Consider the following 23,150-nt stretch of genomic DNA (forward strand, 5'->3'; position numbering starts at 1 on the left):
ATTTGACAATAAAGTTGACTTGACTTGACTTAAATAATCAGAATAACGCATTTTCCCAGTGTATGGTCGAAAATTATGAGCCAGCTAGCTACACTCTGAGCTCAGGGCCATTGAAGTGACAGCCAGTGTAGTACTGGGGCAGAAAAAGTATTGATGATCTGGTTTAAAAAATAAAAATTACATTTGAGCATTTGCTTTAAAAAAAAATCAGATAAAGTACAAGCTATTAATGCAGTATATGAAAATAGTGGGTGAACATAGGTTGTACTTTAAATTATAAAACCCCCAGAAATTTGTGATTTCACCACTGCTACTACTACTGTCTGGCATCCACCTAAAATGCACAAGTACATTTTATTTTATGTAATAGATTTCCTAATTCCTGGTTATGCCACTGCCCAGGATTATTAATAAACAAACAGCAAAAGAATGGTTTTAATGATGTAGTGATAGGATTAATTAATTGGGCTTGATGAAGTTACAGTAAATATTCACCTGGTTGATGAGCTCCTGTAAGGGGCGTGCTCCCAGCTCCTCAATCTTGGCTTCATTCATGCAGGCTTTGTAGTATTTTAGGGCCTTCTGTTGAGCCTTACTCAAGCCTTGCTGACTTGTGCTCTCTATATGGAAACATCAAGATAATATTATATTCATCCTATACACGTACACATTAGGATAAAAAAAAGAAACCTGTAACATCCAGGATCATACTATACAGGACAAAATATGAACTGTGTACACCCAGCTACATAAGGGGGTCATTTCACCGAGAAATCTTCCCGGAAGACCGAGCTGCGATCTCAGAGCGTGGCTTGGTCGCCGCAGGTTGTACGCAGTCAATGGTTGACCGAGGGTTGGTCACGCCTTGGTCTTCCGTGGTTGCACATGGTCGAGGAATGGTCTCCCCGACAAAGAGATCGTAGCTCGGTTTTTTGACATGTCAAAAAACTGAGCCTCGACCTAAAAGTTGCACAGAGAGCGTCGAAAGAGCAAACAAGGTCGAGGAAAGGACGCATTGGTCAAGAGACAATCGAGGCTAGAACAGGGATGAGCGATGCTCAGTCTTCTTGAGCGAGAACTGATTGCGCGCATGGTTGTGCTGCTCGGCCCGTCCTCAACACTCACTCGATTCGTGCAATCTAGCTTCACTCTTTTTCGATCAAGTCTCGCTCCGCGCAACCTGTCCCAGACCTTCCTTAGACCCGTACACTCCCTATTCTTCCCATGGGCACGACTGGATTCTAAAGAGGATTAAGGTGCAACCTTCTTCAACCAATAAAGATCGACCATCGCTTAAGTTGTGACCTACCTTCGCCTAATCCTATTAAAGCTACGCGTACTGAATGTCATATAAATAGGGCGCATAAATAGGGCGCATTAAGCATAACCAGAGAGTCTTGCTGCAGTTGCAGGGCACGGTGCTCAGGGGTGAAAGTAAGCCGGTCCTGGCGTACCACTAAAAGATTTGGACGTACCGGAAAGAAAAATATACTGTCTCTGAAAAAAAATTTAAAAACTAAATAAGATCTTTTGCTATAACGTGGTAATAGCTGGTAATCAAAGTGTTTTGGCAGACAGATGTTAGTTGCAAAATCTCCCAAATAAAAAGGCATATAAAGAAACATGTTAATGTTTCATGATAGACTATTTAAAAATTACTTTGATCAGAATTCGTAAACCGAGTGGAAGTTGGGGCAAAGATTCTAGATTACTGTCTGGTTGGAGCGAGCAGAGTAACTAGACTACCAATGCATGGCATGTGCACTGAGAACACACGCACGTACTGTAGAACGCACGCACTTTCTCAAACGTTCAAGCCTCTTTGGAATTTATTTTAAGTGTTTTACCTAAAAACTTTCACTTTTCTGTTCTGTTACACTGTTCTGTGTCCAATGTCCAAAATGTTTTCAACTGTTCAGCTAAAAAAAAATGTTATTAAAACGATTGTGTTGTTGAAATGATGTGTTTGCAATTTATTTATAATCAAAAACTGATACAGGTGGATGAAAGAGTGATAGTGTGATAAAAAAGTACTATACCAGTACTACTGAGTGATAAGAAGTCCTAGTGAATGCTTGATAAGTAGACAATAATAAATAATTAGGTGTATTTTCCGGCGCGCGCACTATAACTCAAAATAATAGTACCGGCAAGAAATAAAAGTTACTTTCACCCCTGATGGTGCTGTAATAACATAGCATGATGCAGAGTGATTGGGTCCATGTCGTCCCTTCGGAGGCTGGTCAAAAACTGATGGTCGGCCACCGATCGCCGGGCCTTTTTATACGGTTGCAGTGGGTCGCACGCAAATCCGGGCGACCGTGACAAATTTGTACATAGCTCAGGCGAGAATCTGTCTAGAAAAGATCGAGAATTGAGCGTACAGAGTGAGGCTAGAATGTTTATATCGCAGGCTAAATCGTATTGATCGAAGGTACGTTGCAACTCGTACGTAGCTAGATCGACCAAGATTGAGCCTTGATCGGCCGAGGTCGCGCACTTGCGAGGATAGATCGCCGAGAGATCGACGCTATGTCGCAGATTGGTCGAACAGAACGAGCCTTGGTCGTGTTAAGATTGCATCAGATCGAGTGGACAGACGCAAGTAGAGCGTATGTAAAGCGTCTACAGAGCGTATAGGACGCAGGTAGAGCGTACACATCGAAGGTCAAACGAGATAACATTGAACATACAGCGTACACAGAAAATAATGGGTTTAGGTCGCACGGATTTTGCCCGCGACTACGGGAAAACATAGCTGCGATCATAGTCGCGCGTGGTCGCGTGCGATTTTTCCAGATCGTACTCGGTGAAATGAGCCCCTAAAGTGCAAACAGTACAAGGGTAAGAAAAGAGCAACATACAGAACCATTTCAGTTAAAAAAAAAAAAAGTTCACACCAACTACAGAGAAGTACAACGTTAAAACAATTATGAAACTCTGCAAGTGCTCTGATTAATTCAGTCAGTTGATGAATACGAGATTTAACACACAGATTGCCACAAAATGGCCACATAACACACCACAAAGAGAAAAGCATGGCAATATTTTCTCTGTCAAATTTAATGTGTAATAAAGATTTATTTTGAACATAATTTCAATAAAACTTTGTTTAATTTAGTATTTTTAGTTTAAAAAATATATAAATTACTTTAGCTATATGAGAAATTATTTTATGAAATTTTAAAATATATGAATATCCTGTATACATACTGTATTTGTACGGCCCATAAAGCAAAGATACTTTCAAAATAATGAAAAGAAAAAAAAACAAAAACAAAACAGTCTCTGTACATCAGATTAATAGCAGTAAACTGTAAAAAAAATATGAAATGAAACCAGCGTTTAGTGTGGCCTCTCTTTATACCTACAGTAGAAGAACTGTTGTGATTTTAAAGGTACGGTCATGTAGTTTTATACAGAAATCAACTGGTAGTTTATTCCACACACAGTTTTCTGATGTAGTATTTAGTTGTCTCACTTGCTTCAATTTTCTGCAGGTGATTTTTTTTTGTTGTTAATGAAATTATCCTTCCTTTAACTATAAATGAATGTAAAAGAGTAAATTAACTCATTTCTACAAACTATTGTGCGACTAGAAGAATTTAGGGTATCGAAAACTTTTGGACTGTTTTATATTTTATTCACATGAAAGCATCTAATTCAAAAGTTAACTGCTGTTAATTCTTGTCATATCGCAAGGACTAACACTGGATCTTACATAGGTTAAAAAAAGTCAGAATTTTAAAATTTTATTTTATTTATTTTTTAAATATATGTCATTCAACACAACTGTATTTGGTTCATACAATTGAAAAACAGTTATTGGTCGCAGACTGACCTAGTAAATTCTTCATGACAGCCATGTTGTGCTCCCAGAGATTGCTGAAGGTGTCCCATCTTGATTTGCCTTCTGGTAGTGGATTTTTCTTCATCCAGCCACCACACGCATAGCTGTAAAAGTCATTACATGGGTCCACTGAGTGGTCTAGAGCTCCCATCACAGCTGCCGCCACACTCACACATGGTTCAGTCAGACACAGCCCTGGGTGTGCTGAGAAATAAACAGTAAAAAATATATACAACTCCTTATAACTTTTTATATATTTAACAGTTAATATTTAAATCCAGTGTGTTACGCTGATCTTTTTATTAGGGGTCCAAGCAATAGTGCCTATTCAGTCCACTCATTGCCTAATTCAGACCTAATATTTGATTATATTCAAGCTGAGCCAAACAAGTCATCAAATAAATGTTTTAATCTGCATAAATGTTCACCAACAAGTTGACACTGAAGAAACCAAACAGAAAGGGACGTGATATTGCTTTTGCTTGATACTTGGTATGTATGTCAAAGACCAAGCAAAAGGAGACTCCAAGATGTTTTGCATTTATTTGCACAGACGTGAATGTCAGATCATTTTCCTCAATGAATAAATACCAAGGATAACATTTTTCTCCCATTTGTTTAATTGGGTTCTCTATCTACTTTTAGGACTTGTGTGAAAATCTGATGATGTTTTAGGTCATATTTTTGCAGAAAAATCATTTTCTAAAGTGTTCACAAACTCTCAAGCATCACTGTACATCAGTAGGGCTCCTGTGGAAAGAGTTAGAAGGAGTATCAAGTTCCTCGGTATCAGTGGCGGCTGGTAGTCTTTCAAACAGGGGAGGCTGGTCGGTTACGATATTTCCAGATTTTAAAAGAAAAAAACACATCAATTTTGCCCATACTCTTGCCTCTGATCTGGCTGATTGTTGGCAGGGTCACAAACTGTGAAATAACAGGTTCTTTTGGCCCATTAGCCTACTGTCCAATATACATGATGGTGGTGTTGGGGGGGGGTCTCATCTCTTCTCATCTCATTATCTCTAGCCGCTTTATCCTGTTCTACAGGGTCGCAGGCAAGCTAGAGCCTATCCCAGCTGACTACGGGCGAAAGGCGGGGTACACCCTGGACAAGTTGCCAGGTCATCACAGGGCTGACAGACACAGACAACCATTCACACTCACATTCACACCTACGGTTAATTTAGAGTCACCAGTTAACCTAACCTGCATGTCTTTGGACTGTGGGGGAAACCGGAGCACTTGGAGGAAACCCACGCGGACACGGGGAGAACATACAAACTCCGCACAGAAAGGCCCTTGCCGGCCACGGGGCTTGAACCCGGACCTTCTTGCTGTGAGGCGACAGTGCTAACCACTACACCACCGTGCCGCCCGGGGTGTGTGTGTGTGTGTGCGTGTATATTTTAACATTTTATATTTTAAAATTGTGGCATGTTGTTTAAAAATTGATCATTATTGAAAGCAGCTCTTTGTCAGGAACCTCAGCAGTAACAGCAGAGTGTTCTGGAATAGGCACAAGCACTGACCTTGGGGAGCCAAACAGAGCTGGGTGCCACACATTTCATTCAATGACACGTTCCCTATATTTTACTTATTTTGACTGAGAAATGTTTTATTGACAATTTTGATAACCCTTCACTTTTAATCCAGGTCTGTAGTGTGAAATGTTCTCGGCTGTGTTTTTGTTTAAAAATGTTTTCCAAATTGTAGCTGTGTTTAATTCATATCCAGAAAAAATATATATTCCAATATAATATCTCATCTCATCTCATTATCTCTAGCTGCTTTATCCTGTTCTACAGGGTCGCAGGCAAGCTGGAGCCTATCCCAGCTGACTACGGGCGAAAGGCGGGGTACACCCTGGACAAGTTGCCAGGTCATCACAGGGCTGACACATAGACACAGACAACCATTCACACTCACATTCACACCTACGGTCAATTTAGAGTCACCAGTTAACCTAACCTGCATGTCTTTGGACTGTGGGGGAAACCGGAGTACCCGGAGGAAACCCACGCGGACACAGGGAGAACATGCAAACTCCGCACAGAAAGGCCCTCGCCGGCCATGGGGCTCGAACCCGGACCTTCTTGCTGTGGGGTGACAGCGCTAACCACTACACCACCGTGCCGCCCAATATAATATACTCAGCATAAACATTTTAAATAGATTCTATATTTTTGGTCCATCCATGACATATTACTAAAGTAGCCTATTTACTGTTGTTGATGTGGGTCACTTGCTGTTAGCCAATTCACTTTCTCGAGCTGAAAGGAACGAGTATTATTCCCTACCTTTTTCACCAAGTCAATTTGAGGCGTTGGTCTACCCTGCTCTTTAATTTAAATTTTTTCCTCGAAAGGAAGACTGGCAAATGGCTTCGCCAAAATTAAATCAACAATGCTTGGCATCCGTGCACAGCTTTCTTGCTAGCTGACTAGCCCCCTCAAGTTCAGTCACTCAAATAAACGAAATTTCTGGAACTAAGATAGCAAACTTGACAACACTATATTTACACTTTATTTACAATGAAAATATATACAAGCTAAAAAAGCTGGTAGAAACCGTATGTAATGAATGAAATCGAAATGTAAGCTGATCTCCTACAATACACCACAGCACTTGCGAATCCTCATGGGACTGAACTGAAATTCACCGCTGCCTGTTTATATTTGAAACGAGCTGTCAATCAAAGAAAATATCCGTCTGCTTTCACCAATCACCAGTCTCCTCGCAGAAACTGCCATGTCCTTCCCACTGTGAGGCTGGGAGTCCATGGGCGGGCATTTTCGCAGTATTTGTCCAATAATCATCTTGCATTTTGATATTGAAAAGCGCATAGCTCCCAAATGCCATTGAAGTCCACTGAGGCTGGGAGTCCGTGGGGCGGGCGTTTTCGCAGTATTTGTCCAATAATCGTCTTGCATTTTGAGATTGAAAAGCGCATAGCTCCCAAATGCCACTGAAGTCCACTGAGGCTGGGCTGCATCGCGCTGTCACGAGGGGGAAAAACTCACGCACACATTAGGCGAACTGGGGAAAGTTATAACGGAATGATTTCGCACTGTAGTTGGGTTGAGCACATATATTTCTATGATTCTGGATCTGAAATAGTAATGTTATAAGGTCGGCTATAACATAAGCCTAGTGCAATTCATCCTACATGATGTTCGTCATTTTTAGAGGAGGCTGAGCCTCCCTCGTTGCCTTAGAGCAATTGCCAGTGCTCAGTATGCATCTCACCGACAACCTGATCTGGTCTCTTCACACTCGAGTCCGATTTATACTTCCGTGTAGAATCCACACCATAGGTACGCCGTTGATGCTCATGCAGGGTGAAGCATTTATACTTGGACATAAGGTGTACATCTCTTTTATGGTCCAATCCCACAGAAGAGCTACTGTAGCACAAACTGCTGAAAAAGTTAATGCTAGCTAAAACAGAAAAGTGTCAGCATTAACTTTTTCAGAAGTTTGTGCTACAATAGCTCTTCTGTGGGATATGGGCTAACCTTCATGCCCCATGCGAATCAATGAGCCTTCAACACCCATGACCCCGTCACCAGCTCACCGGTTGTCCTTTCTTGGACCACTTTTGGTAGGTAGTAACCATTGCATACCAGGAACATCCCACAAGATGTGGCATTTTGGAGATGCTCAGACCCAGTCATTGAGTCATCACAATTTGGCACTGGTCAAAGTCACTCAGATCCTTACGCTTGCCCATTTTTCCTGCTTCCAACACATCAACTTCAAGAACTGACTGTTCTCTTGCTACCTAATATATCCCACCCTTTGACAGGTGCCATTGTAATGAGATAATCAATGTTATTCACTTCACCTGTCAGTGGTCATAATGTTATAGCTGATTGGTGTATACGGTATTTATAATCTCTTTCGTCATCTTTCCTCTCTTCCGTATGCTGTAAGGATGTCCATTTAAATAAATGTATTTCTTAACATACCAAAGTATACTTGAACTAAAGCATATTTAAACTTAAATGTATTATTTAACTAGATAGAACTCGATACCAACGGCGTCGATGAGGATGCCTCCGCCCGGTAGACTACACGCCTTATTAAGTTGTGATTTGGGGATGGACATTTGACCTCACAGTAATCTTGACCTGGTGAAATTACTTGTGTCAGCCTTGGAGATATTGTGTTCACAAGGCTTTCGGACAGACATTTGACCTCACAGTAACCTTGACCTTAGACTTTTTGATCTCAAAATCTAATCAGTTCATGTTTGTCCCAAAGCGCACAAATGGTGAAAGTTTGGTGGAATTCCTTTCATTAGCCCTTGAGATATCGTGTTCACAAGGTTTCGGGACGGACGCACACACAGACGCACGCACAGATGCACGGACGGACAGACGGACAACCCGAAAACATAATGCCTCCTGCACCTTACGGTGGCGGAGGCATAAAAAACATAAAAAAAGATACAACTCGACGCCAACGGCGTCGATGGGGATGCCTCCGCCTGGTAGACTACACACCTTATTAAGTTGTGATTTGGGGATGGACATTTGACCTCACAGTAATCTTGACCTGGTGAAATTACTTGTGTCAGCCTTGGAGATATTGTGTCCACAAGGTTTTCGGACAGACATTTGACCTCACAGTTACCTTGACCTTAGACCTTTTGATCTCAAAATCTAAGCAGTTTATCCTTGTCCCCAAATGCACAAATGGTGAAAGTTTGGTGAAATTCCTTTCATTTACCTTGGAGATATTGTGTCCACAAGGTTTTCGGACAGACATTTGACCTCACAGTGACCTTGACCTTAGACCTTTTGATCTCAAAATCTAATGAGATTATCTTTGTCCCCAAATGCACAAATGGTGAAAGTTTGGTGAAATTCCTTTCATTAGCCTTTGAGATATTGTGTTCACAAGGTTCTCGGACAGACATTTGACCTCACAGTGACCTTGACCTTAGACCTTTTGATCTCAAAATCTAATCAGTTCATGGTTGTCCCAAAGCGCACAAATGGTGAAAGTTTGGTGAAATTCCTTTCATTAGCCTTTGAGATATCGCGTTCACAAGGTTTCGGGACGGACGCACGCACGGACGGACGGACGGACGCACGGACGGACGCACGGACAGACAGACAACCCAAAAACATAATGCCTCCTGCACTTTACGGTGGCGGAGGCATAAAAAACATAAAAAAAGATACAACTCGACGCCAACGGCGTCGATGGGGATGCCTCCGCCTGGTAGACTACACACCTTATTAAGTTGTAATTTGGGGATAGACATTTGACCTCACAGTAATCTTGAGCTGGTGAAATTACTTGTATCAGCCTTGGAGATATTGTGTCCACAAGGTTTTCGGACAGACATTTGACCTCACAGTTACCTTGACCTTAGACCTTTTGATTTCAAAATCTAATCAGTTTATCCTTGTCCCCAAATGCACAAATGGTGAAAGTTTGGTGAAATTCCTTTCATTAGCCTTTGAGATATTGTGTCCACAAGGTTCTCGGACAGACATTTGACCTCACAGTGACCTTGACCTTAGACCTTTTGATCTCAAAATCTAATCAGTTCATGGTTGTCCCAAAGCGCACAAATGGTGAAAGTTTGGTGAAATTCCTTTCATTAGCCTTTGAGATATCGCGTTCACAAGGTTTCAGGACGGACGGACGCACGCACGCACGGACAGACGGACAACCCGAAAACATAATGCCTCCTGCACCTTACGGTGGCGGAGGCATAAAAAGACAATGTTAAAAAAAGTCATATTTAACAATTATTCGCCAAAGACAAAGTAAATATCAGTGAATAACAACCGAGACAAAGTTGAGGTTATTATTCACTGATATTCACTGAGCCTGAGGCAGATAATTGTTTTAGTATAAATATGCAGGTGACCATTTAAAAAAATCTTATTAAAAAAAGAATTTATTTCAAACTTGAAAAACAGCGTGCGCGCACGCTTGTATCACTTATCTACGCCGAGTCACATAAAATACTTTGTTTTGAAATAGATAAAATAAATCACAATTCCACCTTACCTTTGAATAGTTTTAGACCAAACTTTGTAGCATCTTTAGTGATTTTAGGAACAGCGTTTTCTTTCATAATTTGCAATTCTTCCTCACTTATGGTGACAAAGCGATTGGCAGCCATTTTACCTCGTTGCTTGAAGTGATTATCTTGAAATAGTCTTAATTTCTCGACCAATCAGAGCATGCGATTTTCTATAAACCATCTGCGTATTTATATTAATATGATAGAATGCATGAAACATATACACTTCAATGATGTTAACACACTAAAGCAGGGGTCGTCAGCTAGCTGGCACTTAGGCGGTATCTTTAATAAAAGCACAGTTCACAAGAGCTGGACTGAATAAGAAGCTATAGTAAACCACAGACAATTTTCCTGCATCAATAGGTCTGAATACATTTGATTTGAAAAGACTACAGTACACACAACACTGGGAGCAAACATGATGGGTAGTTTAAAAACTGTTTTGTTGTCATATCCTAGTACACAGCAGTCAGGTTTAAGAAGCAATCACAACTTTTTGGGAATTCTGATAACGAGATAAACAGAGAAATTCTCATGGAGAATGGCCCGAGTGACGGCACGGTGGTGTAGTGGTTAGCGCTGTCGCCTCACAGCAAGAAGGTCCTGGGTTCGAGCCCCGGGGCTGGCGAGGGCCTTTCTGTGTGGAGTTTGCATGTTCTCCCCGTGTCCGCGTGGGTTTCCTCCGGGTGCTCCGGTTTCCCCCACAGTCCAAAGACATGCAGGTTAGGTTAACTGGTGACTCTAAATTGACCGTAGGTGTGAATGTGAGTGTGAATGGTTGTCTGTGTCTATGTGTCAGCCCTGTGATGACCTGGCGACTTGTCCAGGGTGTACCCCGCCTTTCGCCCGTAGTCAGCTGGGATAGGCTCCAGCTTGCCTGCGACCCTGTAGAAGGATAAAGCGGCTAGAGATAATGAATGAATGAATGAATGAATGGCCCGAGTGAGCTACAAAGCGACAAAATGATGCTTGTATATTTTCTCCCTCTTCTTTCTTTCAAACATACACTAATATTCACACAAACAGAAAGCTCCAATTCACAAGTGACCCTACTGTACTTAAATAAGTGACCACACTTAATAAAATAAAATCAATGTCTTATAGTCTCTATTTAGAAAGCTTTGGATAGTACAGATAAGATAGGATATGACCCCCCCCCATACACACACGAAAAATTGGTATTGGGTTACTATTGTTCTATTGTGTTTTTATGTATGCATCTATAATCCAATCTCTGAGCGTTAATATTTAGGTAACACCTATACTGTATGTTTTAGTGCTCTTTACAACTTTTCAAATACATGAGAGACTCATAAGAAAACATTCCTCAGAATTTAGCATGCTTTTCTCTCTATTACAAATTTTATTATTCTAGGCACTGGTTTATTTTAGGAGGTTATGCGAATGTTATGTTTGATATTGAAAATAACTCGCATGAAAAGGTCTTGTTTGGATTTGAACAGTAAAGAGAGCAAAGGGGAAGAAGAAAGAGGTAGTCTTAGTGGGTTTTATTGTGGCACCTCAGAAGAAAAACAGTGGGCCTTCAAGACACAACCTTAGCCTAATCTAGAGAGAGAAAAACACAAGTGAGCAGGAAAGCAGGCCCAGAAACAGCAAAAGTAGGCCTGAAAAACAGAAAAGCACTTTGACTAGGGAAAAGGAGGGGTAAACATTCTAGTCTGGGCACATTTTTCAGTCAGGAGTCATTTTATAATGCAGTGATTTGTCATGTGGCATTGAGTTTGGGTGGCTGAATAGGAGGAAATGGCATTCACTGGTATGTTGTTCTCTGATACAACAGTCACTTTTGAACAAAAAACATGACTGAGTTCCAGCTTCAAGTTTAAAGCATGCAGACACCCAAGAGCGCATGTGAGTCAGTCTGCCTAAAGTGCGATTTCCTCTATGGTTATGAAGCTTTAATCCAGAGATGGCACTGATCCAATACCCAGAAGTGCTTCACTTAAAAAAAAAAAAAAGTTAAAACTTAGTTTTAAAAGAAAATAATACAGGAGGGGTGTTGGTATAAGTATGAAAGAGGGTTATCATGCCATCTCTACCTTAATTGACTTGTTGGACAGCTTTGTACCATTGAGAGACATACACAAGCCTAATTAATTCAGTTTGCAATCAAATACCAGCAGTAAGAATACTCACAATGCTCCTGCACTCAAAACAGAGAAGAACATTTACACGCACTGTACAGATGACCGTATTAAAAATTTTAAAAACGTTTAAAGGCCCAAATTAAACATGAAACAAGAAAATTAGTCAACAGGCCAAACCTCAGTAATTATTGGCCAACCGATGTTGCAGCAGGGCGGCACGGTGGTGTAGTGGTTAGCGCTGTCGCCTCACAGCAAGAAGGTCTGGGTTCAAGCCCCGTGGCCGGCGAGGGCCTTTCTGTGCGGAGTTTGCGTGTTCTCCCCATGTCCGCGTGGGTTTCTTCCGGGTGCTCCGGTTTCCCCCACAGTCCAAAGACATGCAGGTTAGGTTAACTGGTGACTCTAAATTTACCGTAGGTGTGAGTGTGAATGGTTGTCTGTGTCTATGTGTCAGCCCTGTGATGACCTGGCAACTTGTCCAGGGTGTACCTTGCCTTTCGCCCGTAGTCAGCTGGGATAGGCTCCAGCTTGCCTGCGACCCTGTAGAACAGGATAAAGTGGCTAGAGATAATGAGATGAGATGAGATGTTGCAGCGATCGGTTGAGAGTTTAAATGTTGAGAGTCACTTTTACATCAGGTGATGATAGAGACTGATGTGGATCGTGTTGATAAACAGTGATAACTCATTTCCAATTTTAAAAGTTATTTTTAAATTTGGGAGTAATAATGTTTTTCCATAAGTAAATTAGGTTATAAATGTAGAAGTAGACAGAGTGTTTTTCAGTGGAACTGGATCTTTAAATGCAATTTTCTTGCTTTTCACTTTTGGGGGCAAAGAGACTTTTGGTTTAGATACTGTATGTGCACACAAGACATGCATATTTTGTACAAGAGGAGAAGATAAGGGTTAAGATTTGAACTTGTCAATGTTTTTTTGTCACTCACTCTCGTTATAATGCAGACCCAATGTCAGGATGCATATGAATAATGCCAGCGAGAGACCACACACCACAACAAGGAGCTTCTTCTCCACATGGCTTCGCCCAGTCCAACACCTGGACCCCAGTCCATGTCCCAACACCTGAACACAAACAAGGTTAAACAATTGAAGGTTAGGCTTAGGAAGTAATTGTACTGCAAATGATTTCTCAAGAGTAAAATGACCTAATGAAAGAATATACAAAAAAGCTGATCCTGTAGAAGAGCTTAATTTACCTGGATTAATCTTTATTCTAGATATTCAGTTGATGTGTGCACACCATTAATCATCCTCAGGCATGTTCTCAGATACACTTGTGTGAGGGTCCATCGCCTTTTGTCTTCACTAGCAGTGCCATATGTCAAACCACAGCTATAATCAAGGCTGATGCCATTCTATTCATCGGTGTCACCTGTTATGATTATAGTTTGTTTATTTTTTTTAAATCCTGCCTCACAATGAACCTCATTTATCAAACTTTTAGCAAAGCTGTGTGTAAAGGCTTGCGCAACCCAAATGAACAATTTTTGTTGTTATTTACAAAAGTTTAGGTAAAGCTGATTTTCTTCATACTCTTGTATGTATTGTTGAATGGCAAATTACCTGTAAAAGTGCAAAGAATATGCACACCATAGCGCACTTGCATTTAGTGACACCCACAAAACTCCATAAAAGGAAAAACTCACGGAAAGAACAACATGAGAACTAAACAGCAAGAGAAAAGGGATTTCTTACAGGCAAAAGTAGGGGAAGGGGGAGGGGGGAAAATTTATGCACACTGGACCCAGGTAATCATGGAACCCAAGCATCTCGCACAAGGAAACTGATGTTTGAAGTGTTTTTGTCTTGACTGTCAGCTAGAAGTCTCTTTGGCCTCTTGTGCAGCAATGCAGAACTGATTTGTACAAAAAAAACAAAACAAAAAACCCCCATAAAAATCATATCAGTCTCCAAATATCTGTTCCCTCTTAAACATGCACAAACCAGTGTGTACTCCTTTCATTTTGTCTTGACTGAATGACTCACTTTATTTGTCTTCATGATTTGCATTGGCTTGCCTTCTTTTAATTGTTTTTCAAATTGATTTAATTAATTTCATTAATATGAAACAAATCGCCTTCACAAAACCTTTATCACTGACTTTGTGCATGTAATTTGAGCTGCGTAATCCAACTGCAGTCTTAAAGTTATCATGGCAATTGTAGTCCTAAGTCATCATAGCAAAACTGTTTGTATTAAGTGTTTGGAGCCATCTTCTAAGTGTATCTTTAGGCTGTCCATATGGGGCCATCTTCCACAGGAGCAAAGCAGTGAGAACCTCAGCCAGATGTAGGGCATCAGGATTAATCAGTATATACTCCAAGTGAAGTAATCCAGATATGAGCAGAAAACCAGTGTTAGGACGTGTTATTTATTAAAAACCTATACTCGTTTACAGCCACTGACCTCATATTAAGCTAGATGCAAACAAATTTATTTGCAAACCATTTGTATGATGATATTTGCACAAGAAATGTGGATACATAAAAGAATTTCACTGAGCACATACATTTTTTTTCCGAACAGGATTTTCATGAATACAAGACTTCTCTCTCTCTCTCTCTCTCTCTCAAACACACACACACACACACACACACACACACACACACACACACACACACACACACACACACACACACACACAATTCTGTGCCAGAATTGGTAGAGTTCAAATAAATTTGTTGGTTTCCTGGCACAGACTAAACTTTGAAGCACAGTCCACATATTTTTGAGAAGGCCATTCAAAAAGCTTAATGCTTCATCCATTCCACAACCAGCTTTGATTTCTGCTTGGTGTTACTGTCCTGTTGGAACACCTAAATCACTTCGCTCCTGCAAGGATGTACAGCCCCTGATTAATCCTGATGCCCTACATCTGGCTGAGGTTCTCACTGCTTTGCTCCTGTGGAGGATGGCCCCATATGGACAGCTTAAAGATACAGTGGTGCTTGAAAGTTTGTGAACCCTTTAGAATTTTCTATATTTCTGCATAAATATGACCTAAAACATCATCAGATTTTCATGCAAGTCCTAAAAGTAGATAAAGAGAACCCAGTTAAACAAATGAGACAAAAATATTGTACTTGGTCATTCATTTATTGAGGAAAATGATCCAATATTACATATCTGTGAGTGGCAAAAGTATGTGAACCTTTGCTTTCAGTATCTGGTGTGACCCCCTTGTGCAGCAATAACTGCAAATAAACGTTTCCGGTAACTGTTGATCAGTCCTGCACACCATCTTGGAGGAATTTTAGCCCATTCCTCCGTACAGAACAGCTTCAACTCTGGGATGTTGGTGGGTTTCCTCACACGAACTGCTCGCTTCGGGTCCTTCCACGACATTTCAATCGGATTAAGGTCAGGACTTTGACTTGGCCATTCCAAAACATTAACTTTATTCTTCTTTAACCATTCTTTGGTAGAACGACTTGTGTGCTTAGGGTCATTGTCTTGCTGCATGACCCACCTTCTCTTGAGTCAGTTCATGGACAGATGTCCTGACCTTTGCCTTTAGAATTCGCTGGTATAATTCAGAATTCATTGTTCCATCAATGATGAAAAGCCGTCCTGGCCCAGATGCAGCAAAACAGGCCCAAACCATGATACTACCACCACCATGTTTCACAGATGGGATAAGGTTCTTATGCTGGAATGCACTGTTTTCCTTTCTCCAAACATAATGCTTCTCATTTAAACCAAAAAGTTCTATTTTGGTCTCATCCATCCACAAAACATTTTTTCCAGTAGCCTTCTGGCTTGTCCACGTGATCTTTAGCAAACTGCAGACGAGCAGCAATGTTCTTTTTGGAGAGCAGTGACTTTCTCCTTGCAACCCTACCATGCACACCATTGTTGTTCAGTGTTCTCCTGATGGTGGACTCATGAACATTAACACTGGCCAATGTGAGAGAGGCCTTCAGTTGCTTAGAAGTTACCCTGGGGTCCTTTGTGACCTCGCCGACGATTACACGCCTTGCTCTTGGAGTGATCTTTGTTGGTCGACCACTCCTGGGGAGGGTAACAATGGTCTTGAATTTCCTCCATTTGTACAGAATCTGTCTGATTGTGGATTGGTGGAGTCCAAACTCTTTAGAGATGGTTTTCTAACCTTTTCCAGCTTGATGAGCATCAACAACGCTTTTTCTGAGGTCCTCAGAAATCTCCTTTGTTCGTGCCATGATACACTTCCACAAACATGTGTTGTGAAGATCAGACTTTGATAGATCCCTGTTCTTTAAATAAAACAGGGTGCCCACTCACACCTGATTGTCATCCCATTGATTGAAAACACCTGACTAATTTCACCTTCAAATTAACTGCTAGTCCTAGAGGTTCACATACTTTTGCCACTCACAGATATGTAATATTGGATCATTTTCCTCAATAAATAAATGACCAGGTATAATATTTTTGTCTCCTTTGTTTAACTGGGTTCTCTTTATCTACTTTTAGGACTTGTGTGAAAATCTGATGATGTTTTAGGTCATATTTATGCAGAAATATAGAAAATTCTAAAGGTTTCACAAACTTTCAAGCGCCACTGTACACTTAGAAGATGGCTCCAAACACTTAATACAAACAGTTTTGCTATGATGACTTAGGACTACAATTGCCATGATAACTTTAAGACTGCAGTTGTAATGAACAGTTTTGCACTAAAGTCTCAATCAAAATAGACTATATTAAAACCATAATGAACTTCCTGGTTACACGATTGCACTTTTTGACCATATAGGATACACTTATAGAAGTGAGAGTTATTTATAAATCATGCTACATGTTATCACCCCATACATGTCAACCTATACGGAATGTTCGTATTTTATACGGATTTGATTCAATAAACGTAGTATACGGGCGTATAAATAAAGTTATACGGATTCTTTAAAAAAACTTCAATGTTTATTTTGAGCTATAATCAATTCCCACGATGATAAAAGAGCGCATAACATTTACAAATGTATTGTACACCACAGACAGCCAGTAAAGAGTCTTATGAAATCGCGCGTTATCTTGTGGTAGCGAGACTTCGTTCCACTTTTGATCATGCGCACACCGCATTGCGAGAATCCCGCCAATTGTGAAGTCATAGACATATAAACATGGACACCGCCTTCTTCGTAGAATCATACGTCATCCTCGCCGCCATATTGGATGTGGCAAAGTGGAGATTCTTCACCCGTCTCTGGTATAGCGTCTAGACCGGGGTGCCCACAATATTTTGATTCGCGAGCTACTTTTAAAATGACCATGTTAATATGATCTACTCGGACTAGGTTGTTACCACTACTAGGCCTACTATGACTACTAGTACTGCTACTACTACTACTACTACTAATAATAATAATAACAATAATGACACTTGTTTTGATTTATAAACATTCATATGCAATTTGTTTAATAATATGCAAACATGCATACAAAAAGGTGACTGAAATTTACATTCAAATTATGTTAAATGCATAAGCTTTGTACTCCTCAACGTATTTTTGTTCAAATCACTGTTAACTTTTATAAACCGCAAACTACTAATATGTAAACATGAAACAAGCCCACTGTAAAAAAAAAAACGGGCTATGTTTAGAAAAAAAAGTTAAATGCATCCAGACAGGCATTGTAAACCCCAAAACATTTTTGTTCACATCAATTGACTTTTGTATAGCCTGCTAGACAGAGATTTGACATTTACAACAATTTTATATAAAAACATTTTTCCTTCTTTTATATTTTTTTCCTTCTTTCTTTTCTTTTTTTTACCGTGGAACTTAGCAACAGCACAACTTTAATACATAGCATACTGATGTAGGCCCTAAGTCAGATCTTAATCCGATGATGATCGGCACTGGAGGGAGTCAGAGAGGGCTGCATAGTCCGGACAGTAGCTGCTGGTAGCGAGCCTCAAGCAGGCCTCGAGATGATCGTCGGACATACTGGAGCGGTATTTGGACTTAATGATCTTCATATGCGAAATAAGTGGAGCCGAACAATGCGGTTAAGGAGGTGGCACATTGCTGCATGTTCGGGTACTTCGCCTCCGTGAGTAAATTCCAAAACGGCCCATGCGCCCTGGACTTCAACTCGATGTCAGACTGCAGCATCAGCATCTCGTCTTCCACGGCAGATGTGTTCAGCTGAAACAGTGCCGCAACTTTTGAGGCGAGGGAATCCACCTCAGTATCTTCCCCGAATGGGTGGCACATGAATGTAGCTAGTGGCTCGAGCAAAGCAAAGTCTTGAAATCGCTTCTCAAACTCTGACTGGAGAATTTCAATCTGCTCAGTGTAGCGCGCACTGTTAAGTTGCGCAAAGCCCTCCCTTGCATCTCCAGCTCCGAGGCGAGGTTTCAGAAGTTTCCTAAATCACAGCGCTGCATCTTTGAAACCAGCAGTTTCATTTTGCTGGTTGTCATGGTAACCTAATGTAACAATTTTTTTGACGCAGCGCTTGGCTGACATTTCGCTTCAGGGAAAAAGCGAATTTGTTTACATGTAAAAATGACCACGACATTTTTTTTATTTCATAACAAATATATTAATATTTACATATCAATCATGAGATCTACCATCCCTGCCTTCGAGATCGACCGGTCGATCGCGATCGACGTAGTGGGCACCCAGGGACAGTAGCCGAGAATAAAGATGCCTCATTCATGTGCTGCGTTTAACTGTACCAACAGGTTTACCGTCCAAACGAGATCACATGGGATTACGTTTCACAGGTGAGACTGGAAAAATACTTTTCACTGTATTTGGTCATTATAACATAATTTTACGAACAGATTTTTCTGACTTTGTGGCTAATATGAAGTCTTGCGCATAATAGCCGCTCGGTGAAACCTGTCTCCAAACAACGAAGTATTTCCTTCGTAACTACGCTGATAACACTTTGTATTTTTGTCAAACATTGGAGCTTTGTATTCATTCTGAAGGTTTATTGTTATTAATATTGAATAAAAAGTAACTGGGATATATCATTGTTAAAGGAACAGTCCACTGTACTTCCATAATGAAATATGCTCTTATCTGAATTGAGATGAGCTGCTCCGTACCTCTCCGAGCTTTGCGCGACCTCCCAGTCAGTCAGACGCAGTCAGACGCGCTGTCACTCCTGTTAGCAATGTAGCTAGGCTCAGTATGGCCAACGGTATTTTTTGGGGCTGTAGTTAGATGCGACCAAACTCTTCCGCGTTTTTCCTGTTTACATAGGTTTATATGACCAGTGATATGAAACAAGTTCAGTTACACAAATTGAAACGTAGCGATTTTCTATGCTATGGAAAGTCCGCACTATAATGACAGGCGTACTAACACCTTCTGCGCGCTTCGGCAGCGCATTGATGTCTGAGCTCCGTATCAATGCGCTGCCGAAGCGCGCAGAAGGTGTTAGTACGCCTGTCATTATAGTGCAGACTTTCCATAGCATAGAAAATCGCTACGTTTCAATTTGTGTAACTGAACTTGTTTCATATCACTGGTCATATAAACCTATGTAAACAGGAAAAACGCGGAAGAGTTTGGTCGCATCTAACTACAGCCCCAAAAAATACCATTGGCCATACTGAGCCTAGCTACATTGCTAACAGGAGTGACAGCGCGTCTGACTGCGTCTGACTGACTGGGAGGTCGCGCAAAGCTCGGAGAGGTACGGAGCAGCTCATCTCAATTCAGATAAGAGCATATTTCATTATGGAAGTACGGTGGACTGTTCCTTTAATTATCATTTAAATTTTAGGTAAATTATTTTAATTTGCATCTTATACGGATTTTATAAGGGAAATACGGATTTTGGAGGTTGGTTATACAGGTTTGATTAACCAAAGGTTGACATGTATGTCACCCAAATGAGGACAGTTTTCCTTTTTGAGTCTGGTTCCTCTCAAGATTTCTTCCTCATGTCATCTCAGGGAGATTATCCTTGCAACCCTTGGTCATTATGGATAAACTTACATGTTTAAAATCTATATTTTTCTGTAAAGCTGCTTTGCGACAATGTCTATTGTTAAAAGCATGAAATAAATAAATTGACTTGACTTAATTTTGCCCAAGTTTCAATGGTGTAGCTGATGGTTTGACATTATGCTGAAGAATTTTGAGGCAGTCCTTATTATTCCATCTACTTTGTGCAATGCACCAGTAAAACAGCCCCAGAGCATAATGCCATCACCACTTGGTACAGTGGTCCTCTGTACCTCTGGTCATTGTGGCCAAACAACTTGTTCTTTGTCTCATCTGACCAAAAAAAAAAAAAAATCCTCCACAGCATTCCTGCAGAATACTTTTTCTTTATCCATGTGATTAGATTTAAAAAATAGTTGAGCATGAAGGTGTCCATTTTGGAGCAGGGGCTTCTTTCTTGAACGGCAGCCCTTCAGTCCATGGTGATTTACAACTCTACAACTAGCTTGACTGTAGGCAGTGTTCCAGTAGTTCATGGGAGGCCTGTGACTTGGGTTTCTGGGTTGCTCCTGACCTTCTAAACCAATTTCCTCTCAGCTAAAGGTGACAGTTTGGGTCTTTTTCCAGATCTTGGCAAAGTGGGTACAGCTCACAATAACTTGTATATAATTGCTGAACTGAGGATCTTAGAATCTGCAGTTGTTTAGAAATGGCTCCAAGAGGCATTCCTGAGTTGTGTAAATCTACAATCCTCATTCTCTGATCTGCACTGAGCTGCTTGAACTTTCTCATTGTCCTGTGTGTTGGTCAATCCAATCTGTGCTGTCAAACAAAGTCTTTCTATGTTGGCACAGAGAGGCTACCAGCTGTAGTCAATCATTATCACTAACAGGGGGCCTTGGCAAATTAAGACATTTTGGAACTTTCAGCATAACTGAATTAATAATCTATGTGGGTGTAGAGTACCAGTCCAAAAATTTAGACATACCTAATTTTAATGTTTTTTTCCTTCTTTATTAATTGAAAGACATTTCAGGTCTTAAAGTAATGGACTGTCATTTCTCTTTACTTAGTTGAATGGTTCTTGACATAATATGGACTACTATAGTTGTCAAATAGGCAATGATGACAACAAGTTAATTTACATAGTGCCTTTCACCAACTCAAGGATGCTTGACAGAGTAAATGGTACTACCAAATGACAAAACAGATAGACAAACAAAATCAACCAAAAGAGGACACAGCAGATACAATACTCTATAATAGCAGATAAATACTCCACAATATATTCAGTATGCCAATATACACTACCAGTAAAAAGTTTGGACATCAAATATATATTCTGCATTCCCTTAAAACATTATGGATTATGGTTTGGTCCAAAGACAAATACTGAAATTAATACCCATACATAATTTGATTTCTGAATCAAAAAACATTTTCCAAAAAGTATTTTTTAAAATAAACGACATAGATTTTATTTTAAATATTTACAACCGGGCGGCACGGTGGTGTAGTGGTTAGCGCTGTCGCCTCACAGCAAGAAGGTCCGGGTTCGAGCCCTGTGGCCGGTGAGGGCCTTTCTGTGTGGAGTTTGCATGTTCTCCCTGTGTCCGCGTGGGTTTCCTCCGGGTGCTCCGGTTTCCCCCACAGTCCAAAGACGTGCAGATTAGGTTAACTGGTGACTCTAAATTGACCGTAGGTGTGAATGTGAGTGTGAATGGTTGTCTGTGTCTATGTGTCAGCCCTGTGATGACTTGGCGACTTGTCCAGGGTGTACCCCGCCTTTCGCCCGTAGTCAGCTGGGATAGGCTCCAGCTTGCCTGCGACCCTGTAGAACAGGATAAAGCAGCTACAGATAATGAGATGAGATGAGATATTTACAACCCCAATTCTAAAAAAGTAGGGACGCTGTGTAAACTGTAAATAAAAACAGACTGCAATAATTTGCAAATCAAGGAAACCCTATATTTCATTGAAAATAGTACAAAAGACAACATATCAAATGTTAAAACTAAGAAATTGCATTGTTTTTAAAAAAATATATATGCTCATTTTGAATTTATAGATAGATAAATCACAATTCAACCTTACCTTCGAATAGTTTTAGACCAAAATTCATAGCATCTTTAGTGCTTTTCAGAACAGCATTTTCTTTCATAATTTGTAATTCTTCCTCACTTATGGTGACAAAGCAATGGGCCATCATTCCGCCGAGTCGCTCGAGGTGATTATTGAGAAATAGTCCGAATTTCTCGACCAATCAGTGCGCGATTTCCTATGATCACCTCTGTATTTATACAAAGAAATTAAAGTATAAAATGTAAAATAGAAGAATTCATAAATACTTTTGATTTGTTTAACACTTTTCTTAGTCACAAATAACATAATTTGATGCGATATTTTCTTGTGTTAATGTCTTCATTATTTGTTCTAAAACAGGGGTGTCAAACCTGGGCCACATCAGCATTTTTGTGAGCTCTTTAAGGGTCATAATCTTTGATTAATATAAGAATACAAGTTTATGGCAGCTGAATGACATGAGGCAGCAGGCTGTATTTGGTACACAGGGCAAGAGGCTGAAGTGTGTTCTTAAATACCGTAAGTGTGCCCAAACTTTTGACTGGTAGTGCACGTACATTTTCCACCAGTTTATTTAAAATACATTGGTGACTGTTAGACTGTGGGAGGCATTTTGCTGACATGGTTTGGGTGCACCATGGGAGCCAATGCAAATTTAAAAATAAATAAATAAATATTAAAAAAAAGGTGACTGATCACCATTAATATTTCTTTCCTGTTAGGAGTGGTGGATGACAATGTTCCATTCACAGCACATGAATGCTCACTGAATGGTATGAAAATTATGTAAATTATATGCTATGGCCTTGACGCTCACAAGCTTAAACAACTATGGGAGATTTCTGACCGACTTGTTAGACAGTGTGCTCTACTACCATAATCAAAATACCAGTTGAGAGAATGTCTTTTGGAAGAACGATGATCACTCCAGTTCAGTTCAAAAGACTTGTCAAATCTGTGCCAACTAAGATATTCTGGTGGCTTGTGGTGTCCCAAAACTTTACCAAGACAATTTATGAGGGTTTGTCCATAAGCACAGGCTTTCATAGCAGTGCTATGCTGATGACACAACTTATATTCTCCTTCCACCCCTTAGACACTTATGTTTCTGCACAGATCTCAGGATGTCTGCCTGATATCTCGTCA

At 40.4% G+C, this 23,150-nt stretch overlaps 1 protein-coding gene across 4 annotated transcripts in view; it reads right to left on the reverse strand.

Moving 5' to 3' along the window:
- ece1 (endothelin converting enzyme 1) overlaps positions 1-23,150 on the reverse strand; it is a 114,427-nt gene that overhangs the window by 26,824 nt on the left and 64,453 nt on the right. For all 4 annotated transcript variants that reach the window (XM_060910363.1, XM_060910364.1, XM_060910365.1 and 1 more), the window contains 3 exons: positions 12,951-13,086; positions 3,842-4,054; positions 496-620 (listed from right to left, as the gene is read on the reverse strand). In XM_060910363.1, coding sequence (XP_060766346.1) covers positions 496-620; positions 3,842-4,054; positions 12,951-13,086 — 474 coding nt within the window. The remainder of the gene's footprint in view (positions 1-495; positions 621-3,841; positions 4,055-12,950; positions 13,087-23,150) is intronic.

This window comes from Neoarius graeffei, chromosome 26, assembly GCF_027579695.1.
Source record: "Neoarius graeffei isolate fNeoGra1 chromosome 26, fNeoGra1.pri, whole genome shotgun sequence".
In the NCBI taxonomy this organism is placed as follows: domain Eukaryota; kingdom Metazoa; phylum Chordata; class Actinopteri; order Siluriformes; family Ariidae; genus Neoarius; species Neoarius graeffei.